General features: G+C 38.2%; 1 protein-coding gene across 7 annotated transcripts in view; it reads left to right on the top strand.

Moving 5' to 3' along the window:
• The window catches only part of RMND5A (required for meiotic nuclear division 5 homolog A), a 62990-nt gene that overhangs the window by 26198 nt on the left and 20043 nt on the right, over positions 1-16749 (top strand). For 2 of the 7 annotated variants that reach the window (XM_058683398.1, XM_058683397.1), the window contains exons 3-6: positions 3080-3184; positions 9332-9370; positions 10578-10712; positions 12555-12655. In XM_058683398.1, coding sequence (XP_058539381.1) covers positions 3080-3184; positions 9332-9370; positions 10578-10712; positions 12555-12655 — 380 coding nt within the window. Of the gene's footprint in view, positions 1-3079; positions 3185-3991; positions 4060-9331; positions 9371-10577; positions 10713-12554; positions 12656-16749 lie in introns of those variants that run through there. The other 5 variants (XM_058683402.1, XM_058683403.1, XM_058683404.1 and 2 more) reach the window with 4 other exon arrangements.

Below are 16749 nucleotides of genomic sequence, written 5' to 3'. Positions count from 1 at the left end.
ATTGTTTGCTCCAGGGTGAGTACCTCAAAGTCCTCTTGTAGGACCTTTTTCATTAGAGCTCTTAATGGAAGGAAGGGCTGGGAATATGTGAGCCTAGAAGTGATTAGTAGTCCTTGAAAGAGTCTGGTCTGTTGTAGGAAACAAAACGCTTTCGCAGAGAGAAATAGAGGCAAAAGGTGGGGAGGGAACGAACATTTTTTGAGGTTCAGTTACCCTCTTACCTACCCCTGGTTACCTGGGCGTCCTTCAAATCCAACTTGTTTGGGCAAAACAGACTTCTCTGTTTATAAGAACGAAGAGTCCTGACTCACGTAAGCAGCTAGATGCTCTCTGGGTCTCTTCACTTGTGTTGGGCTCCATTTTCTCTGAAACAATAGTGGTTTTGCCTTTTTCAGTCTGAAGATCATTCTCAAAAGCGAAGATGAGTTAAGTTCTGTTTTCTTTGCCATCTGTTACATTACGTCATTAGCTGTAAGCTCTGGGCCTGTATTGTTCTTACCCTGTTTCAAGCGGAATGAAACTATATTCTTTAGTTGGTAATGATAATTATTTGCATTAAAGTATAGTCCACAGTGGAAAGCCTACACCTTTGCAATCACGTCTCCTATTAGGATACAGGATCAGATAATCCCACTGAACCTGGAGGTGGTACAGACCCGCTTTGGCCTGAGGCCAGAAGATGAAATAGCTAGCTTGTTCTAGAGTCCTGGTCAGGTTGGGTTGAGAGGGAAAAGGGATCTTACACCCAGTAAGTTGTGCCAACTAATCCAGTGTGTAATTGTATTCAAGTGATTTTTAAATTAATGAATTTGTTATTAATGCTTCTGTTAATGTGTTTTTTGTTTTTATTTATGTTTTCTAAAATGAAGACTCTCTTAAATGTAGAATCAGAGGATTTGGTGGCAAGGCCTGGTTTTTGATTCAGCTACTGTGTATTGAAGGCTTATTGTGGGATAGGTCCTGATAGATGTTTTAGGATAAGTTATTATCAACACTTTGTAAGATAGGGATGATTGTCCACAGATACAGATGGGAAAACTTTGATCAAAGAACTAGAAAACAAATGGAGGAACTGGGTAAATACTCAGATTTTATGACTTTGAAGAAACTTCCTCAGTTGGAGTTCCTTGAGAGAATTAACTCCTGGTGTCCTTGGGTAGCCACTGTATGTATGAATTTCTCTCGTGTGCATCTAGAGTGGAAAGAGGTATGTGACATCTTTGGGAGAATTAGTAAAATAGTCCCTCAGATTTCTGTAATCTGTTCAGATAAGGAGGCAGTCAGACCAGAGCAGGAAGGTATGTAAAATAATTGTGAGGGATAAGGATGCAAATGTGACAGATGGTTAGATTGTGGAGCATTTTAAGGATTTTAAAAAGCCCAGCACAGAAGTCAGGCATATCTCTGACCACACCACATTACTCTCCCCTTCGTTTATAAGGTAAGAACTTACTAGTGTGGCTTTCCCCTCCTCCTTCCTTGATTTGGCACAACCTACCTCTCTATTTTGAAAATAAAAATAGAGGTATGAATATTCTAGAGAGGACAGAATGGAATGCCTAAGAAGGTAGTATCTACATCTAAAAATTCATCTACAAATGCTGATTATGACACACTACTGAGTTTATTTTCCAGCCATAGTTTGCAAGGCACTGCTGGCTGGTATATGCCCAAATATGGGTTATTTTCATCTGAGGCCTTGCACCTCATCATCAGCTTTACTAGGTTTGCTGCATTTTTCCCTGAAAAGCTTATACCAAATTCCAGTCCTACCAAACATGTACGGTATCAGCCCTGTTTTCTCACTTCTCACCTATACTTGGTATTATCAGATTTAAGATTTCTTAAATTAATCAGATGTGAAATATTATCTAGTTGTATCAATTTGCATTTCCATCATCATCTTCGGGGTTGAACATCGATTCATGTGTTTGACTATCAGAATGTCTCTCTTTTGTGAATTTCTTATTCATTGTCCATTTTTTTCAGTTAGGTTGTTTGTCTTTATTATTGATTGGGGGATTTTGATTGTTCTCATTTTGGGAAGAATTTTAAAAAAACACCTCTTTTAGATGTATGTAAAATATGTACATATGTTAAGTAGATTTCTTTTTCTAGATTGTGTGTAACCAGAATTCAGGTCTTTTTATTCCCTATTAAGCATTTTTTTGCAGTTTATCTCTGTCTCTCACTGCTAAACCAGATTGACTGGATGCTTAGAAGGGGAATTGATTCCTGGTATGTGCAACAATAGCACATTGTTAGGTTTATAACACCAATTTTTCTTCAAAAGTAGGTAGTTTTTAAAAATATTATTAATAGTATTAAAGAATTTGTACTTAAGAATTGAAACATATTCTGAGTTTTATCATGTATTGTTACCACTTTCTCAATAATTATAATCTCATGAACTGTATTTCAGAAGTGTATTGGTTTTGGATGGTGAACAGTCAAAAACAGTCCTTAAAGTTTAACCAGTGTGTAAGCATGTTCGTGATGTGGCCAAAGAGGATGATCTGTTTAGATTTCATAGTTTTGTAATTTTTTTTTTTTTTAAGTTTATTCATCTATTTTGAAGTAGAGAGAGGGAGCACAAGTTGGGGAAGAACGGAGAGAGAAAAAGAGAGAATCCCAAGCAGGCTCCTCACTGTCAGTTCAGAGCCCGATGAGGGGCTCAAACTTAAGAACCTGAGATCATAACCTGACCTGGAATCAAGAGTCGGCTGCCTAACCGACTGAGCCACCCAGGCACCCCTCATAATGTTTTATTAAAGCCATTTATTCCTTCTCTGTCTCAGCTTCCAGATTTTAAAACTTAAATTCATCAAAAATATGAATGACACGAAGTACATATATGAGGTAGTATATGAATTCGTGTATCCTTGAGTTTCTTTCTAAGCTATAACATCCTCTTCAGACAGACACACCCTTGAATGTGTGCTCTTTTGCTTTTGATTCATGTTTGAATCCTGCTTTCACCTTTTAAGAACCTCTTCTCACATCCTTTTTTCTTTAAAAATATGAGAGGGAAAAGTACAGTAAAACAGAAGTACTAATAATAGATATTTCTTTTTATTAGCCACTTCTTGGCTTCTGTGCAATGCTACTGATTTCCTACAGCCATGCAAACGAATTTGGTCACCTAGCAACAGAAGCTGGAACTGATCCTAGCACTGATGCAACAGTAAGAACGTGCAGTTATAACAAAAGGAGTTCTAACACTGTGTTGCATTTCCTCAGCCGCTTTTTATAATTTTAGCTGTAATTTTTACTATAGGTGAACAGAAAATAAGCTATGAAAGTATTTTATTTTCTTAGTAGTTTATACTGGAAAGTCAGAACGGCAGAAGGGAGCTCAGAACATTTCATCTAGTACATTGCTTATTCATGCTTAGTTATATTTTCCAAACCTACCAAATAAGTTATAGAACTTGAACGTAGTAAAAAGACATCGTGAGCGTGAGTGTTTGATTTTTTTCTTACCCGTGTAACAGGGACCATGGCATACCTTATGGAAATAAAGGTATGTGAGGGGCATAGTAAAATTGTTTAAATTTGTTTAAATATTAAATTTTAACATTTCCAAATGGTCGAATTTTACTTTTTTATGTATATTAAGAGAAGATTTGAAGGATTTTTTTTTTTTAATGTTTATTTTGAGAGAGAGTTGGGGAGGGAGGGAGAGAATCCCACCAGACTCATTGTGGATCCCGACTCGGGTCTTGATACCATGAACTATGAGATCATGACCTGAGCTGAAATCAAGAGTTAGAGGCTTGACTCAGTCGCCCAGGTGCCACAAAGGAATTCTTGAGCAGTTACTATCTGATGGTAGCTATTAAAATTTGGACTTAATATGTACTACCAAATGAAATAGTTTCTTTTAACATGTCCTGTCCTTTGAGCTGATAAGTATGTCTTCCAAAGTTGTTTCATTTCTTTCCTACAGAACAGATACCTTATAAATTTGTTGGAGATTGATGGGATTGGAGAATAATTACTAAATGAATATTTGGAAGTCTGAAGACTATGTTTGGATTGAATGAGGTCGACAGATCAGTGAGGAATCTTTCTTATGTAGTCTCAATAATTCTTGCTTATAGGTTACACTTAGACATTTAGAGAAATACTGGCAGATTCCTGAGTTTGTTATAAATGAAATATATAAATATATAATATAAACGAATATATAAATATGTATGAAATATATAAAAAAATGAAATATCTATGAATGAATATGTAAATATATATAAATCAAATATATAAATGAAATCATCTTCAGATACCCATTCCTTTATTCATTTGAATGACCATTTGCTTGGGGCTTTGTGTACCCACAGATACTGGACAGTATTAGAAGAGGAACAGAATTAGCACCATCTCTACTTCTAGCGTTCTAGTGGTCATAGACGGCATAAAGCTACAATAATCTACTCAGAAGCATTGGTAAACTGTTATGAAGGCATCTCTCAACAGGCAGAATCTCATAAGCTGATTTGAAATTAGAGAGCCTTATCCAAGCATTTGTGGCCTTTTCTTCAGTGCTAGGGGCAACCTAGATTTAGTACGCGTGTGGAAGCTATTGCTTTAGCGTCTCGGTGCTTTGTGTTATTAGTATTCTTTACGTTAAGTACTAGACCAAGAAAGATGTTTATAAAAAACAAGTAAATAAAAATTTAGACTCTGACAGTAATTTTGGATTGCTCATTTTGGTTTTTGTCTGAATAAGTCTTAGTCTTGATGTATGTGTTGACATCTAAAAATAGGGTAGATAGCTCTTTAAAGAAAGAGATGCTCAGTTTGGGAGAGGACAACTCCTTCATTGTGGTAATTGTAAATGGTAGGTGATTAGTAGTTCCTGCCTGTTGTTGTATGTGCTATAAAATAATCCTGTGTTTCTTGGTCTGATTTAAGCAGTGATTTCCTAGGATTATAATTTCAGTTAAATCTAAATGATCTTACCTAATTAAATTTATGTACTTAAAAAATGCAAGAAGGTTATTAGGGGGTAATGCCTATGAAAGATTTAGGGAATAGAAATAAAATTGGTCAGGGAAAGCTTTAGGACCACAAAGTAGACTTTTCTTCCTTTACTCTTGATGTTCAGAGTTTACTTACGGTATCATTTTCTATCTAGAGAACCTATTATAACAGTTGTTTCAGAGCAGGTCTTCTGGCAACAAATTCAGCTTTCCTTTATCTGGGAATGTTTTTATTTCATCTTCATTTGTAGAGGATATTTTTACTTGACATAAAATTCTGGGATGACCGTTCTTTTCTTTCAGTACTTGAAAAACATGCCACTTCTTTCTAGTCTCCATGGTTTCTGTGGAGAATTCTATAAGCAGTGCATCACTTTTCTCTGGCAACTTTCAAGATTTTTTCTTTGTCTTCAGTTTTCAGCAGTTTGATTGTGAGGTGTCTGGGTTTGAATTTCTTTGAGTGTATCCTTTTACAAGTTTGCTGAGCTTCTTGAATCTGTAGGTTTATGTCTTTCGGTAAGACTTGGGAATATTTTTTTCTACATTACACTCTTCTCTCCTTCTGATACTCTGATGAAGTGCATGTCAGGTGTTTTTTGTCCCACAGGTCTCTGACGCTCTCTTCATGTTTTCCAGGTTTTTTTTGTTTATTTTCATTATTTTCTTAATGTTTATTCATTTTTGAGAGAGAGAGCACGAGCAGAGGAGGAGCAAAGAGAGAGGGAGACACAGAATCTGAAGCAGGCTCCAGGCTGCAAGATCATGACCTGAGCCGAAGTCAGACACTAACTGACTAAACCACCCAGGCACCCCTTTTTATTGTTGTTTAGATCGTTTCTATTGATTTTCACTGGCTTTTTGTGTTATCACCTCCATTCTATTATTGAGTCCATCCAATGAGTTTATTTTGACTACCGTATCTTCTGTTTCTTTGCTAAGACCTTCTGTCTTTTGTTTGAAAGTGTTTGTTCTTCCTTATTAGAGCAGTTTTATAACTTGATATCTAAAGTCTTTGATGATTTCAGTGTCTTTGTTCTCTTGGCATTGACGTCTGCTGAACATTTATTCCCATGTGAGTTTAGATTTTCTTAGCTCTTTGTATGCCAAGTAATTTTGGATTGTATCCTGGACATTTTTAAATACAGTTGACCCTAGGGGCGCCTGGCTGGCTCAGTTGGTTAAGTGGCCGACTTCGGCCCAGGTCATTATCTCGCGGTCCGTGAGTTCGAGCCCCGCGTCGGGCTCTGTGCTGACAGCTCAGAGCCTGGAGCCTGTTTCAGATTCTGTGTCTCCCTCTCTCTGACCCTCCCCCGTTCATGCTTTGTCTCTCTTTGTCTCAAAAATAAACGTTAAAAAAAAAAAAATTAAATACAGTTGACCCTTGAACAATATCCTGCACAATTGAAATTCTGCATATAACTTTTGACTCCCCCGAAACTGATAACTTACTGTGACCAGAAGCCATACTGATAACATAAACAGTTAACACACATTTTTTAAAATGTTTTTATTTTTGAGAGAGAGAGCAAGCAGGGGAGGGGCAGAGAGAGAGAGAGGGAGACACAGAATCTGAAGTGGGCTCCAGGCTCCAAGCTGTCAGCACAGAGCCTGCCTGACTCGGGGCTCGAACCCACAAACTGTGAGATCATGTCCTGAGCCAAAGTAGGACGCTTAACCGACTGAGCCACCCAGGTGCCCTAACACACATTTTGTATGTTGCATGTGTTATATACTATATTCTTACAGTAAAGTAAGCTAGAGAAAAGAAAACGTTACTGAGAAAATCGTAAGGAAGAGAACATACATTTATCTTACTGTATTTATCAGAAAAAGAATTCACATATAAGTGGATCTTTGTAGTTCAAACCCATGTTGTTCAAGGGTCACCCATGTTATGTTACGAGATTCTGGGTCTTGTGTAAATTCTATGGAGAATGTTAATGTTTTTGTTTTAGCAGACAGTCAACCTGGTTGGGTTCAGGCTGTAAGTTCTGGTCAGTCTTCTCTGAGTTGTAATTTCAGTGTCTGAGCTATTTTAATGTGTCCTGTTTGTATGCCAACCAACAGCCATTCTGGAACCTGGAATCTAGTTCTGTCCCCTAGTTTAGTTTTCAAAGTCTGGCATATTCCTTAGGGTCAAACCCATGCACGTGAAACTTGAGAGTGAACCCAAGGGTTCAGAAACAACTTTAAAGGGTCATGTTGTTTAATTCTTCCCTCTCTGGGATCTCCCTATGACTTTATGGTTCTCTGGGGCTGCTGTTTTGGTCATTCAGCCTGAAAGCCGGGGCTTTGTTTACCCTGCTCTGTGTATTTACTGAGATTATGCCTGTACCTGGGGGTGGGTGGTAGAAGGATAGAGAGCAGATGCAGTAGAGGTTTTTGCCCCTCCTTCTTGGGACCACAGCTCTTCTGATTAGAGAGAAAGGACCCCCCCCCCCCCTCAGAGTTTTAGGTTGCTCGCTGTAGAGGTAGATTTCTAAAGATATCCTCCCAAGATTCTTGTCCCCTGGTTATTCAGACATTAATCTAGTTACCACTGTGAAGGGACTTTACAGGTATAATTAAGGTTACTAAGCAGTCGACCTTAAAATAGGGAGATTATCTAGGTGAGCCTGGTATAATTCACATGAGTTCTTAAAAGCAGTAGAGGTTGGTAGAAAGAAATTCAAAGTGTGAGGGATGTCACCTCTGTTGTTGGCTTGGAAGATAGAGGGGGCCATGAGCTAGGGAATGTGAGTGGCTTCTATAAGCTGAAAACACTCCCTATGCCAGTTAGGAAACAAGGACCCTGGTCTTAAAACTGCACGGAACTGCATTCTGCAAGAACCTGAATGAATCTGGAAGCAGATTCGTTCCATATTCTCGAAACAAGAGCCTAGGTCACCGACACCTTGATTTCAGCTTCGTGGGACCTGGAACAGAGAAACTGCTGGAGCCTGTTGGACTTCTGATCTATCAAGCTGTGAGATAATAAAATTGATTTAAATTAACAGTCAAAAACTAGTGCACCTACAGACTGCCTTGAGCTAGAGTTGCAAGAAAATGGAGGGGAAAAACATGTGATTTCCCTTCCTGTCTTTCTGAACGGTAGGAGAAACCCATTCCTGTTTCTCATGCCAGAACTAGAGGGCTTCTCCTGGAGTTCTGTGTCCATATTCTGGGTGCCTCATTCTGTGTTTTGGCTGTATGAGAGGTAGTGGTGGGAGAAAAATAGTAAACTCACTACTAGTTCTGTGACCCTCTTCTCAATCCACTTACTACTGTTATGGTCCCTGACTTGCAATGATTTGACTTAAAATTTTTTGACTTTATGATGGTGTGAAAGTGATAGGCATTCAGTAGAAACTGTACTTGGAATTTTGAATTTTGATCTTTTCCTGGGCTAGTGATACTTTGCAGTATGATCTGCATTATAATATTCAATAAATTACATGAGATATTCTATACTTTATTATAAAATAGGCTTTGTGTTACATGATTTTGCCCAACTATAGGCTAACGTAAGCATTCTAAGCATGTTTAAGATAGGCTAGGCCAAGTTACGATGTTTAGTAACTTAGGTGTATTAAATGCATTTTCAGTTTACCTTATTTTCAACGTATGAGTTTATCAGGATGTAATCATAAGTGGAGGAACATATGTAATTACTTTTTAAAAAATTAATTAATTAATTGAGAGAACAAGCAGGAGAGGGGCAGAGAGAGTGGGGGACAGATGATCCAAAGCAGGCTCTGTGCTGACAGCAGCGAGCCTGATGTGGGGCTTGAACTCACAAACTGTGAGATCATGACCTAGCTGAAGTCAGCCACCCAAGTGCCCTTGTAGTTACTTTTTAGTGTCCTTAAATGGCTGCTGCATTCATTCTGTCCTGATTTTATAACTGTGTTCAGTGGGATAGAGTGGAATGTGTTTACATGATCTTACCCAGAACTGGAACTCTTAACATGTGTTTTGAAAAAATCCTCTATTTTCTTATAAAAGGAACATTTGTTCTTTGTGTGGAGAGTGGTAATCTCCAGTGATAATCTCTGCTAAAACTTTAATGTGTATTCTTTCAGGCTTTTTCCTAAGCTTTTACAAGAATTTCTTTTTTTTTTTTTTTTAAACAAAAATGGGGTCATAATTTTGTAAAACTTGCTTTTTTTTCCCCTTAAGGTGTCCTGGGCATTTTTCTGTGTTAGTAGATGTAGAGTAATGAACCTCACTTTTTCATTGTGAATGGTAATACTAGAATAATAGCAACTACCATTTCATTTAACCAATAAGGGAGTGTATTAATTTGCCAGGGCTGCTGTAACAAAATGCCACAGACTGGGTGGCTTAAACAGACCTCTATTTTTCCACAGCTCTGGAGACTGGAAGTTCAAGATCAAGATGCTGGCAGGGTTGGTTTCTTCTGAGACCGGTCTTCGTGGCTGGTAGATAGCCATCTTTTCCTGGTGTCTTCACATGGTGTCTTAGTCCATTTGAACTGCCAAAACAAAATACCATAGACTAGGTTATTTAAACAACAGAAATTTATTTTTCTCACAGTGCTGAGGACTGGGAAGTCTAAGATCAAGGTGCTGGCCAATTCATTTCCTATTGAGGGCAGACAGCCTCCTTCCTGGCTTATAGATGATTGCCTTCTCACACTGTCCTCACAGGGTAGAGAGACAGAGAACACTCTGGTGTTTCTCCTGTTGTCTGATAAGAGCCCTAGCCCTATCAGATTAAGGCCCCACCCTTGTGGCATCATTTAACTATTATCACTTCCTCACAGATGTCTCTAAATACAGTTATGTTGGTGGTTGGGGCTTCAATGTAGGAATTCCGGGGGGGTGGAGATGGGGACATCTAGATATTCAGTTAATAACACATGGCCTTTCCTCTGTACCTGTGTCCTAATTCCCTCTTTTTATAAGGATACCAGTCCTGTTGGATTAGGTCTCACTGTAATGACTTCATTTTAATTTAGTGAGGTACTGAGAATTAGGACTTCAACATGGGAATTTTGAGATGAAGTTCAGCCCATAATAGGAAGGTACTTTTATTTTCTCCACTTAAGGAAGCTGAGGCTGAAAGACTTTGACTAATTTGGCGAAGATCACACAGCTAGTAAGAGAGAGAATGAGGATTCAAACCCAGGTAGATTAGCCTCAGAGCCTGCTCTCTTAATTACTTGGCCATTTTCCCTCCCCCCGACCCCTACCTTGGCACGGCAGTTGTTGGGCCTTGCCGTGATTATTTAATCCTGTGTTGGGCGTATGGGTTTTCTCTCTTTTCCAGTTAGTGCTGTATTGAACATGTTTGTATAGTTAGCACTGTATACCTGAAAATATTGCTGTATTCACTAGAAATCAGTTTATCCACAGAAATGATTAAATGTATGTATTTTCTCAAATCCCCTCTGAAAATGTACCCATTTACTCTTCCAGCAGTTTTGGAAAGCAGTGGAAAAACTACTTCTTGTGGTAGGCTGCAGATAATTTGAATTGGGTACTTACTGTGGATATCTGAGTGAAACGAAGGGTATTCTTTCTGTTAGGTAGGGTGAAGATCATATAAAATGGTATATCCTAGTCAACTCATGATTTGTTTTCTTTTTTTCAGAATTTTGATTCTGACATTAGCAGTGTGGGAATAGATGGCTGCTGGCAGGCAGACAGTCAGAGGCTGCTCAATGAGGTGATGGTGGAGCACTTCTTTCGACAAGGGATGCTGGACGTAGCTGAGGAGCTCTGCCAGGTAACAGTGTGCCTGCTAACAGTGTGCCGGTGGGTGAGAACATGATACAAAATGAGGGAACTCAGGGGAGTTTTCTTTTGGCCACAGACAGATTTTTAATATGTTAAGTACCAGGGCTGACCTCATTTTACTAGGAAGTCCTTTTTTCTTTTCTTTTCTTTTCTTTTCTTTTCTTTTCTTTTCTTTTCTTTTCTTTTCTTTTCTTTTCTTTTCTTTTCTTTTCTTTTTTTTGAAGAATTTTTTTGTGTTTATTTTTGAGAGAGAGCACGTGAGAGCGCGAGCAGGGGGAGGGGCTAAAAGAGAGGGATACAGAGGATCCGAAGCAGGCTCTGCACTGTCAGTGTAGAGTTCAGTGTGGGACTGGAACTCATGAACTGTGAGATCATGACCTGAGCTGAAGGCAGATGCTTAACTGACTGAGCCACCCACATGCCCCACAGTTCTAGAACTTCTTATTTGAGTTGTTTTTTTTCCTTATTCCTGCCTCATCACAGCGGTCCCAGGTAATCAACCAAGGGGTCAAAAGCGATACTACTTTCTCCATTTCCTCTTTTGTTAGGGAAGGTAGTATAGCAGAGAAGAAGAGGATAAAGAAGTTTACGTATGTTCTGCTGATCTGGCCCAACTTGCAGCATTTTGTTTATCAAATAAGTTTCAAGCTAAAATTTACTTCAGTGAGCAGCTTTGCCTTTTATTGCTAGTAGATATGAACCTAAGGATCTCAGAATAGTTCATCCATTCTACCTAGTTGTAATAATGGCAGCTGCCATGTATTTAGAGCCACAGGTCAAGCCCTGCCTTTATTCCTTACTGCAATCCTGTGAGGTAGAAATTGCTTCCATTCTACAGATAAGGAACCCGAGGTCTGGAGAAGTAGCTTGCCCAAAGCCATATGGGTTCTTCGTGAAGAAACTAGGATTCAGTCCCAAATTCATGTGTCTTCAAACTCCCTTTTAGTCCACCATATGTTATTGTATTTTCTGTTTAGAAAAGTGAAGGACTATAAAAATTCAGTAGTTTAATGTCAGTGTGTAAGCTAGACCTCTAATCTAAGCCTTTTCTTTTTTCTTTTTTTTTTTTTTTTTTCAAGATTTTATTGTTAAGTAATCTCTACACCCAGCGTGGGGCTTGAACTTACGCCAGGCTCAAGAGTTGCATGCTCTACTGACTTAGCCAGCCAGGCAGCCTTCTATTTTAAATAATTCAGAAAGCCAATAATTCAAGTCTTTCTCTGTACCTTTATGGGAATTTTGTGTGTGTCCATGTAAATTTCCTAAAGTGAGTTGTGTCTTTTAGCGTTAAGCTTATTTATAAGTAACAAAGACCCAAAATACCACTGGCTTAAAAATAATGGATTATATTTCTCTTGCACAGAAATAGGTAGTAGTAAGCCATCCACAGCATGTATAGTAGCTATGATCCATGAGGCTTTTGGGGACCTAGCCTCCGTGTAGCTCTGCTGTTACTAAGGTGTCCCCTGTCCTTATGGTCCAGGATAGCAACCAGAACTCTAGGTACACCTTTTGGTATTCCAAGAAAGGGCAAAGAGTACATGTTTGTATTTCACCGGCCAGAACTTCCATCTCGCAAAGTCATACTCCATACAGTTATGGAGTACAGCTTTATTCCATACAGTTATGTACTCGGCTAAAATCTGGGGGCTCTGCTACTTTGGGAAAGAAGAAGGAATGTTAGTAGGACTCAGTCATCAGTCTGTACCATAGAAACACACGTTAAAAATTATTTTTTAATGGCTTGCCTCATATTTTATAATTTAGAATATGCTTTTAATATATTTCTTTGTCTGATTACTGCTAACAAAAGTTCTTTCTGTTTTTTCAGGAATCTGGTCTTTCTGTAGACCCAAGTCAGAAAGAACCGTTTGTGGAGTTAAATAGAATTTTAGAAGCATTAAAAGTCAGAGTTCTGAGACCTGCTCTGGAGTGAGTTCCTATGTTTGTTTTCTTTTGAATACTTGGGGAGAACTCTCTGTAAGGAAACTTAATTAGAAAACACATTAGAGATTTTGACGTATATCTGTACCCCTCTATATATCTCACCTGGGGTAGACTTCAGAGAAAGTGAAGAAGAATTATTTTCTTTGTTTTAGCAAAGTGAGAATGGAGGATGGACAAATATGAGAAAATGGTTAGAGCCTTCTTATCAGTTGATCTGAATTCCCAGAAGAGAAAAAGGGTTTCCTATATCCAGGCTATTCTACTACTTTAGACTAGCATTGTAACTGAAGTACTATTGTTCAAGTGGTCTCAGTTTGATATTTGAACCTCCATAATGTGCGGGGTTCTGTGCTAGCATTCTAAAAAAAACAACTTAATTGGCTATTGGAACTAAGTGGTATGCAGGAAGACTGCAGATATTGTTATGAAGGAGTTCTGTGCTCATTACTACATTATAAAATGTAATGATTCACTGTGAACTTGTCATTGATATGAATTATCTTAAATTACTGAGTAAGCTATGATAAGTAATACCCTAGAGCAGGATCAAAAAAGGTTTTTTGTCAAAGGCAAGACAGTAAATATTTTAAGTTTTGCAAGCCACATAAGGTCTCTGTCACATATTCTTCTTTGCTTTATTTTACAACCCTTTAAAAATGTAAAAAAACAAAACAAAAAAACCCACAAAACCATCTTGGCCATCTGGTATATAAAATGGGCAGCAAGCCATATTTGAACCTTAGCCATAATTTGCTGACCCCTGTCCTAGAATTTTTTAATGTGAGGATTACCAGGTGGTTTAGAAAAAAAACAAAAACTCATAAAATAAAAGGAAGAAACTGGATGATAGAAACAGTGATACTGTTATGGGGTTCTAGGCATAGAATTCTGGTATTTTAAAATTGGAAGTATTTGAGAGTATTGTTTTCAGAAAAAGGTGGGAAGATTTTTGATTTTTTTTTTTTTTGTAAAATTCCACTAACCTATTTAATTCTGCATATTTAGTTTTCTGTTTCTGATCATTTATCAGTTCTTAAAAGATTTGCAGTGTTTTGAAACAAGCTCAGATGAACATGTAGAGATAGATTCCTGTGTACATTTATAAATGATAAATTCCTGTATACATTATAAATATGAGGCAGGTAGGTCCTGTGTCTTTAAAGATAGACATCAAATTGTACCACTGTGTATGGCATACATTACCTTTACAGTTTTTTTGGGTTTTGTTTTTTAGCAGATACTAGATTTTGACACACCTGGGAGATTAAATTCTGTCAAGTACCAGTCATAACTCTTAAATAGCCACTCTCCCATCTACTTTCATGTTTTACCTATATGATTAAACATCTATAGAGAAGAGTGAGGGAGCCTAAATATAGAAATGTATGGGTTTTCCACTTGTTACATAATGATTTGGAAATAATATTTGGGTTATTCAACTGATAGTCATTTATCCGTTAATTTCTCAGGATTTTTTTCATCAAATTTTTGTTGAGTGCTTACCATGTGCCACAGACTGTGCTGAGTATTTAGACCACCTCAGCCTCTCAAAGTACTCAAGGCGTTTCCCTTTTGGAGTGAAGAAAATTGATAACACCCTTTTAACTTTATGCTTTTTCTGTAAGATCTAAGATTCTTACTGATAACTATATCATATGTATCAATTATTTCTATCAATATTTTCTGTTAAACTGGTAGCCTCAAGCAGTGCCTCTCAGGCAAAGGCAGGGTTCATTCTATCCCCTTGGTTGTAATAGTGGAAATTACTACACAGTAAAAATTTTGTTACTTCACTTTTATGGGAAGGTTGCCATATTAAATATTATCAGTATAGGGGGATGTGGCGGCAATTACAGTTAACTTTTCTTGAGTGCTTATATACCGAGCATTGTTCTAAGCATTTTACGTGTATTAACTTATTAAATTCTCATCATAACCCTATGAAATAAATACTCATTTTATAGAGGACGAATCGAGGCCTGGCAGGTGCTTTGTGGAAGAAAAGGATATGGAATCAAAAGGTCACATGAGAAGCACTTCACATGATGTCCCGTGAATAATACTCTTCTCTAAGAGACTTATTACTTTAGCACATTACAGGGGTCATCAGCAGTCCTAAAGAAACATTTAACGTCGCCAAACTCCATGTTCCCCGTGCATATCTGACCACAGAATCCTTGTTCTTGTCCCCAACCCCCTCCCCCAAAACGCTAAAACCCACAAAATTGGAGACCTACAGAACACAAGCTTTGAAAATGATAGTTTAATAGAAATGTCTGTTACAACAACTCTGACTTTTCCAATTCTTGCCTGTTACTGGTGGCTACAAAGCCATTATTTCCTCAGCATCTTTAATGTCCAAAGTACAGAGAATTCACTTTATTCAGCTCATAGCAAAAGTTGACGAATATGGGACATCAGTTTTTGAAGAATTCTGGTTCAGGTACAAGACAGAGTATCTTTCAGTCATTGTGGCACTTTCTATTTGTCCACGCTGGGAGAGGCAGCAGCATGGAACCATCCACGAGGGGCTGCAGCACTTCCTCCAGGCAGTCTAGACATTTGGGGAGGCAGAAGCCAACCAAACAGATTAGTATGGATAGAGGCCATGAAAGGAACTTTGGAGAGCATTAGCTATCAGTTGCAAATGGTAAGAGACAATGGAAAGAAGGAAGAAAAGAATGTTGATATGGCAGAAGTGGCAGAACAACAGCTAATTATATACACAGAGCTGGTTAGGACACTGCCTACTCTTTTGTTCCTGCCCCCTTATATTTCTGACTTTATATATGGATTTTTCTTCTCCTCCAGATTGCCTTATCTATTTTTTAAGTTCTTCTTGGCACCTGGCATGGTGCTTTACTTCATAAGCGTATGGCATACTTCAGTAAATGATGGAATAGTTAGAAGGAGAACTTTGAGCAAACGTGAGACCTCTTCCTTCATGGGGGAGATAGAGGTCAAGCCAAAAGTAACTCGTGTCAACAAGAGAGTAATAGCAACTTAACACAAAGGGATAGAGAAATATTAGAGAGACAGAAACTGTTGTTATAGGTATGAGCCAGTTACTGACATTTTAAGTGCTGTCTTCAGGGGAAGCCTGTCTTCAGGTTGCCTTCCTTAAAGGTGTTTCAAAGAGTAATACCACCTTCTTGGATTTGCCACAGTCTGTGGTCTGGCTGACAACCTTGCAGACTTGGAAACCTGGTTTTTCAACACCGAGGAGTAGGCCCAGGGGCCCCCAGCACTTGTTTAGAAGAATTTGCAGTTTAATAGAGTTTGCAAAGCCTCAATAGAACACTGTGAGGGAACAGACAATAACTGAATGGTTATGAGAAGGAGACAGAGAGAGAGAAGTTAAAAGATTTTTTCACAGAAGAGAGAAAAATATTCTGTTAGTTTAGACCACAGAAGAATTTTAGATTGGACAGGCCATGAACAGTATGAGGCCGCCTGTTGAAAAATGAAAGGACTCCATCTCTAAGCCTAGTGATTAGGTGGGGCTAGAAATAAAAACCACAGAGGGATTAGGATGAGCTTAACCATTGTAGTTTCTTTGTGGTATGAACAGTGGATCTAAGGAGAAGAAAGTGTTTGCCAGACTTAGAGAAATTGTAGTATCTGTGAATAAAACACCATTTATAAGCGGAGAAAGTTTTTAGAAAATGAAAATGAAGGCAGCAAGCTGAAGTACCTGATCACAGAGCCTTGACTACCACTGGCAATGAGGGTGACAATGATTAGGCAGTTTCTGGTATTTGTTTTCTTGTTTTTAGTTTTGGCTTCCTGTAGGTGGGCAGTCTTGCTGACTCAGACATTTTTTAATAGCCACATAGAACCACAGAAGAAAGAAGGCTCTGATAGATATACCATTGGAGAAAAGGAATTCAAGTTGGATTTTTTTTTTTTTTCCAGAGCTTGAGTTTTTTGTTTTTATTTTTGTTCTTTTTGGGTTTTTTGTTGTTGCTGTTCAGGATGGTTCTTAATTCTGAAAAGGCAGAAAAGGTGAGTTAAGGGATACATTTTTAACTCACTGTGCCCATGCGCTAAGTCTGGTGGAGACGGAGCTGTTCTATTAA

Source organism: Neofelis nebulosa, chromosome 9, assembly GCF_028018385.1.
Source record: "Neofelis nebulosa isolate mNeoNeb1 chromosome 9, mNeoNeb1.pri, whole genome shotgun sequence".
In the NCBI taxonomy this organism is placed as follows: domain Eukaryota; kingdom Metazoa; phylum Chordata; class Mammalia; order Carnivora; family Felidae; genus Neofelis; species Neofelis nebulosa.
This window is presented reverse-complemented; position numbering and strand designations above follow the sequence as displayed.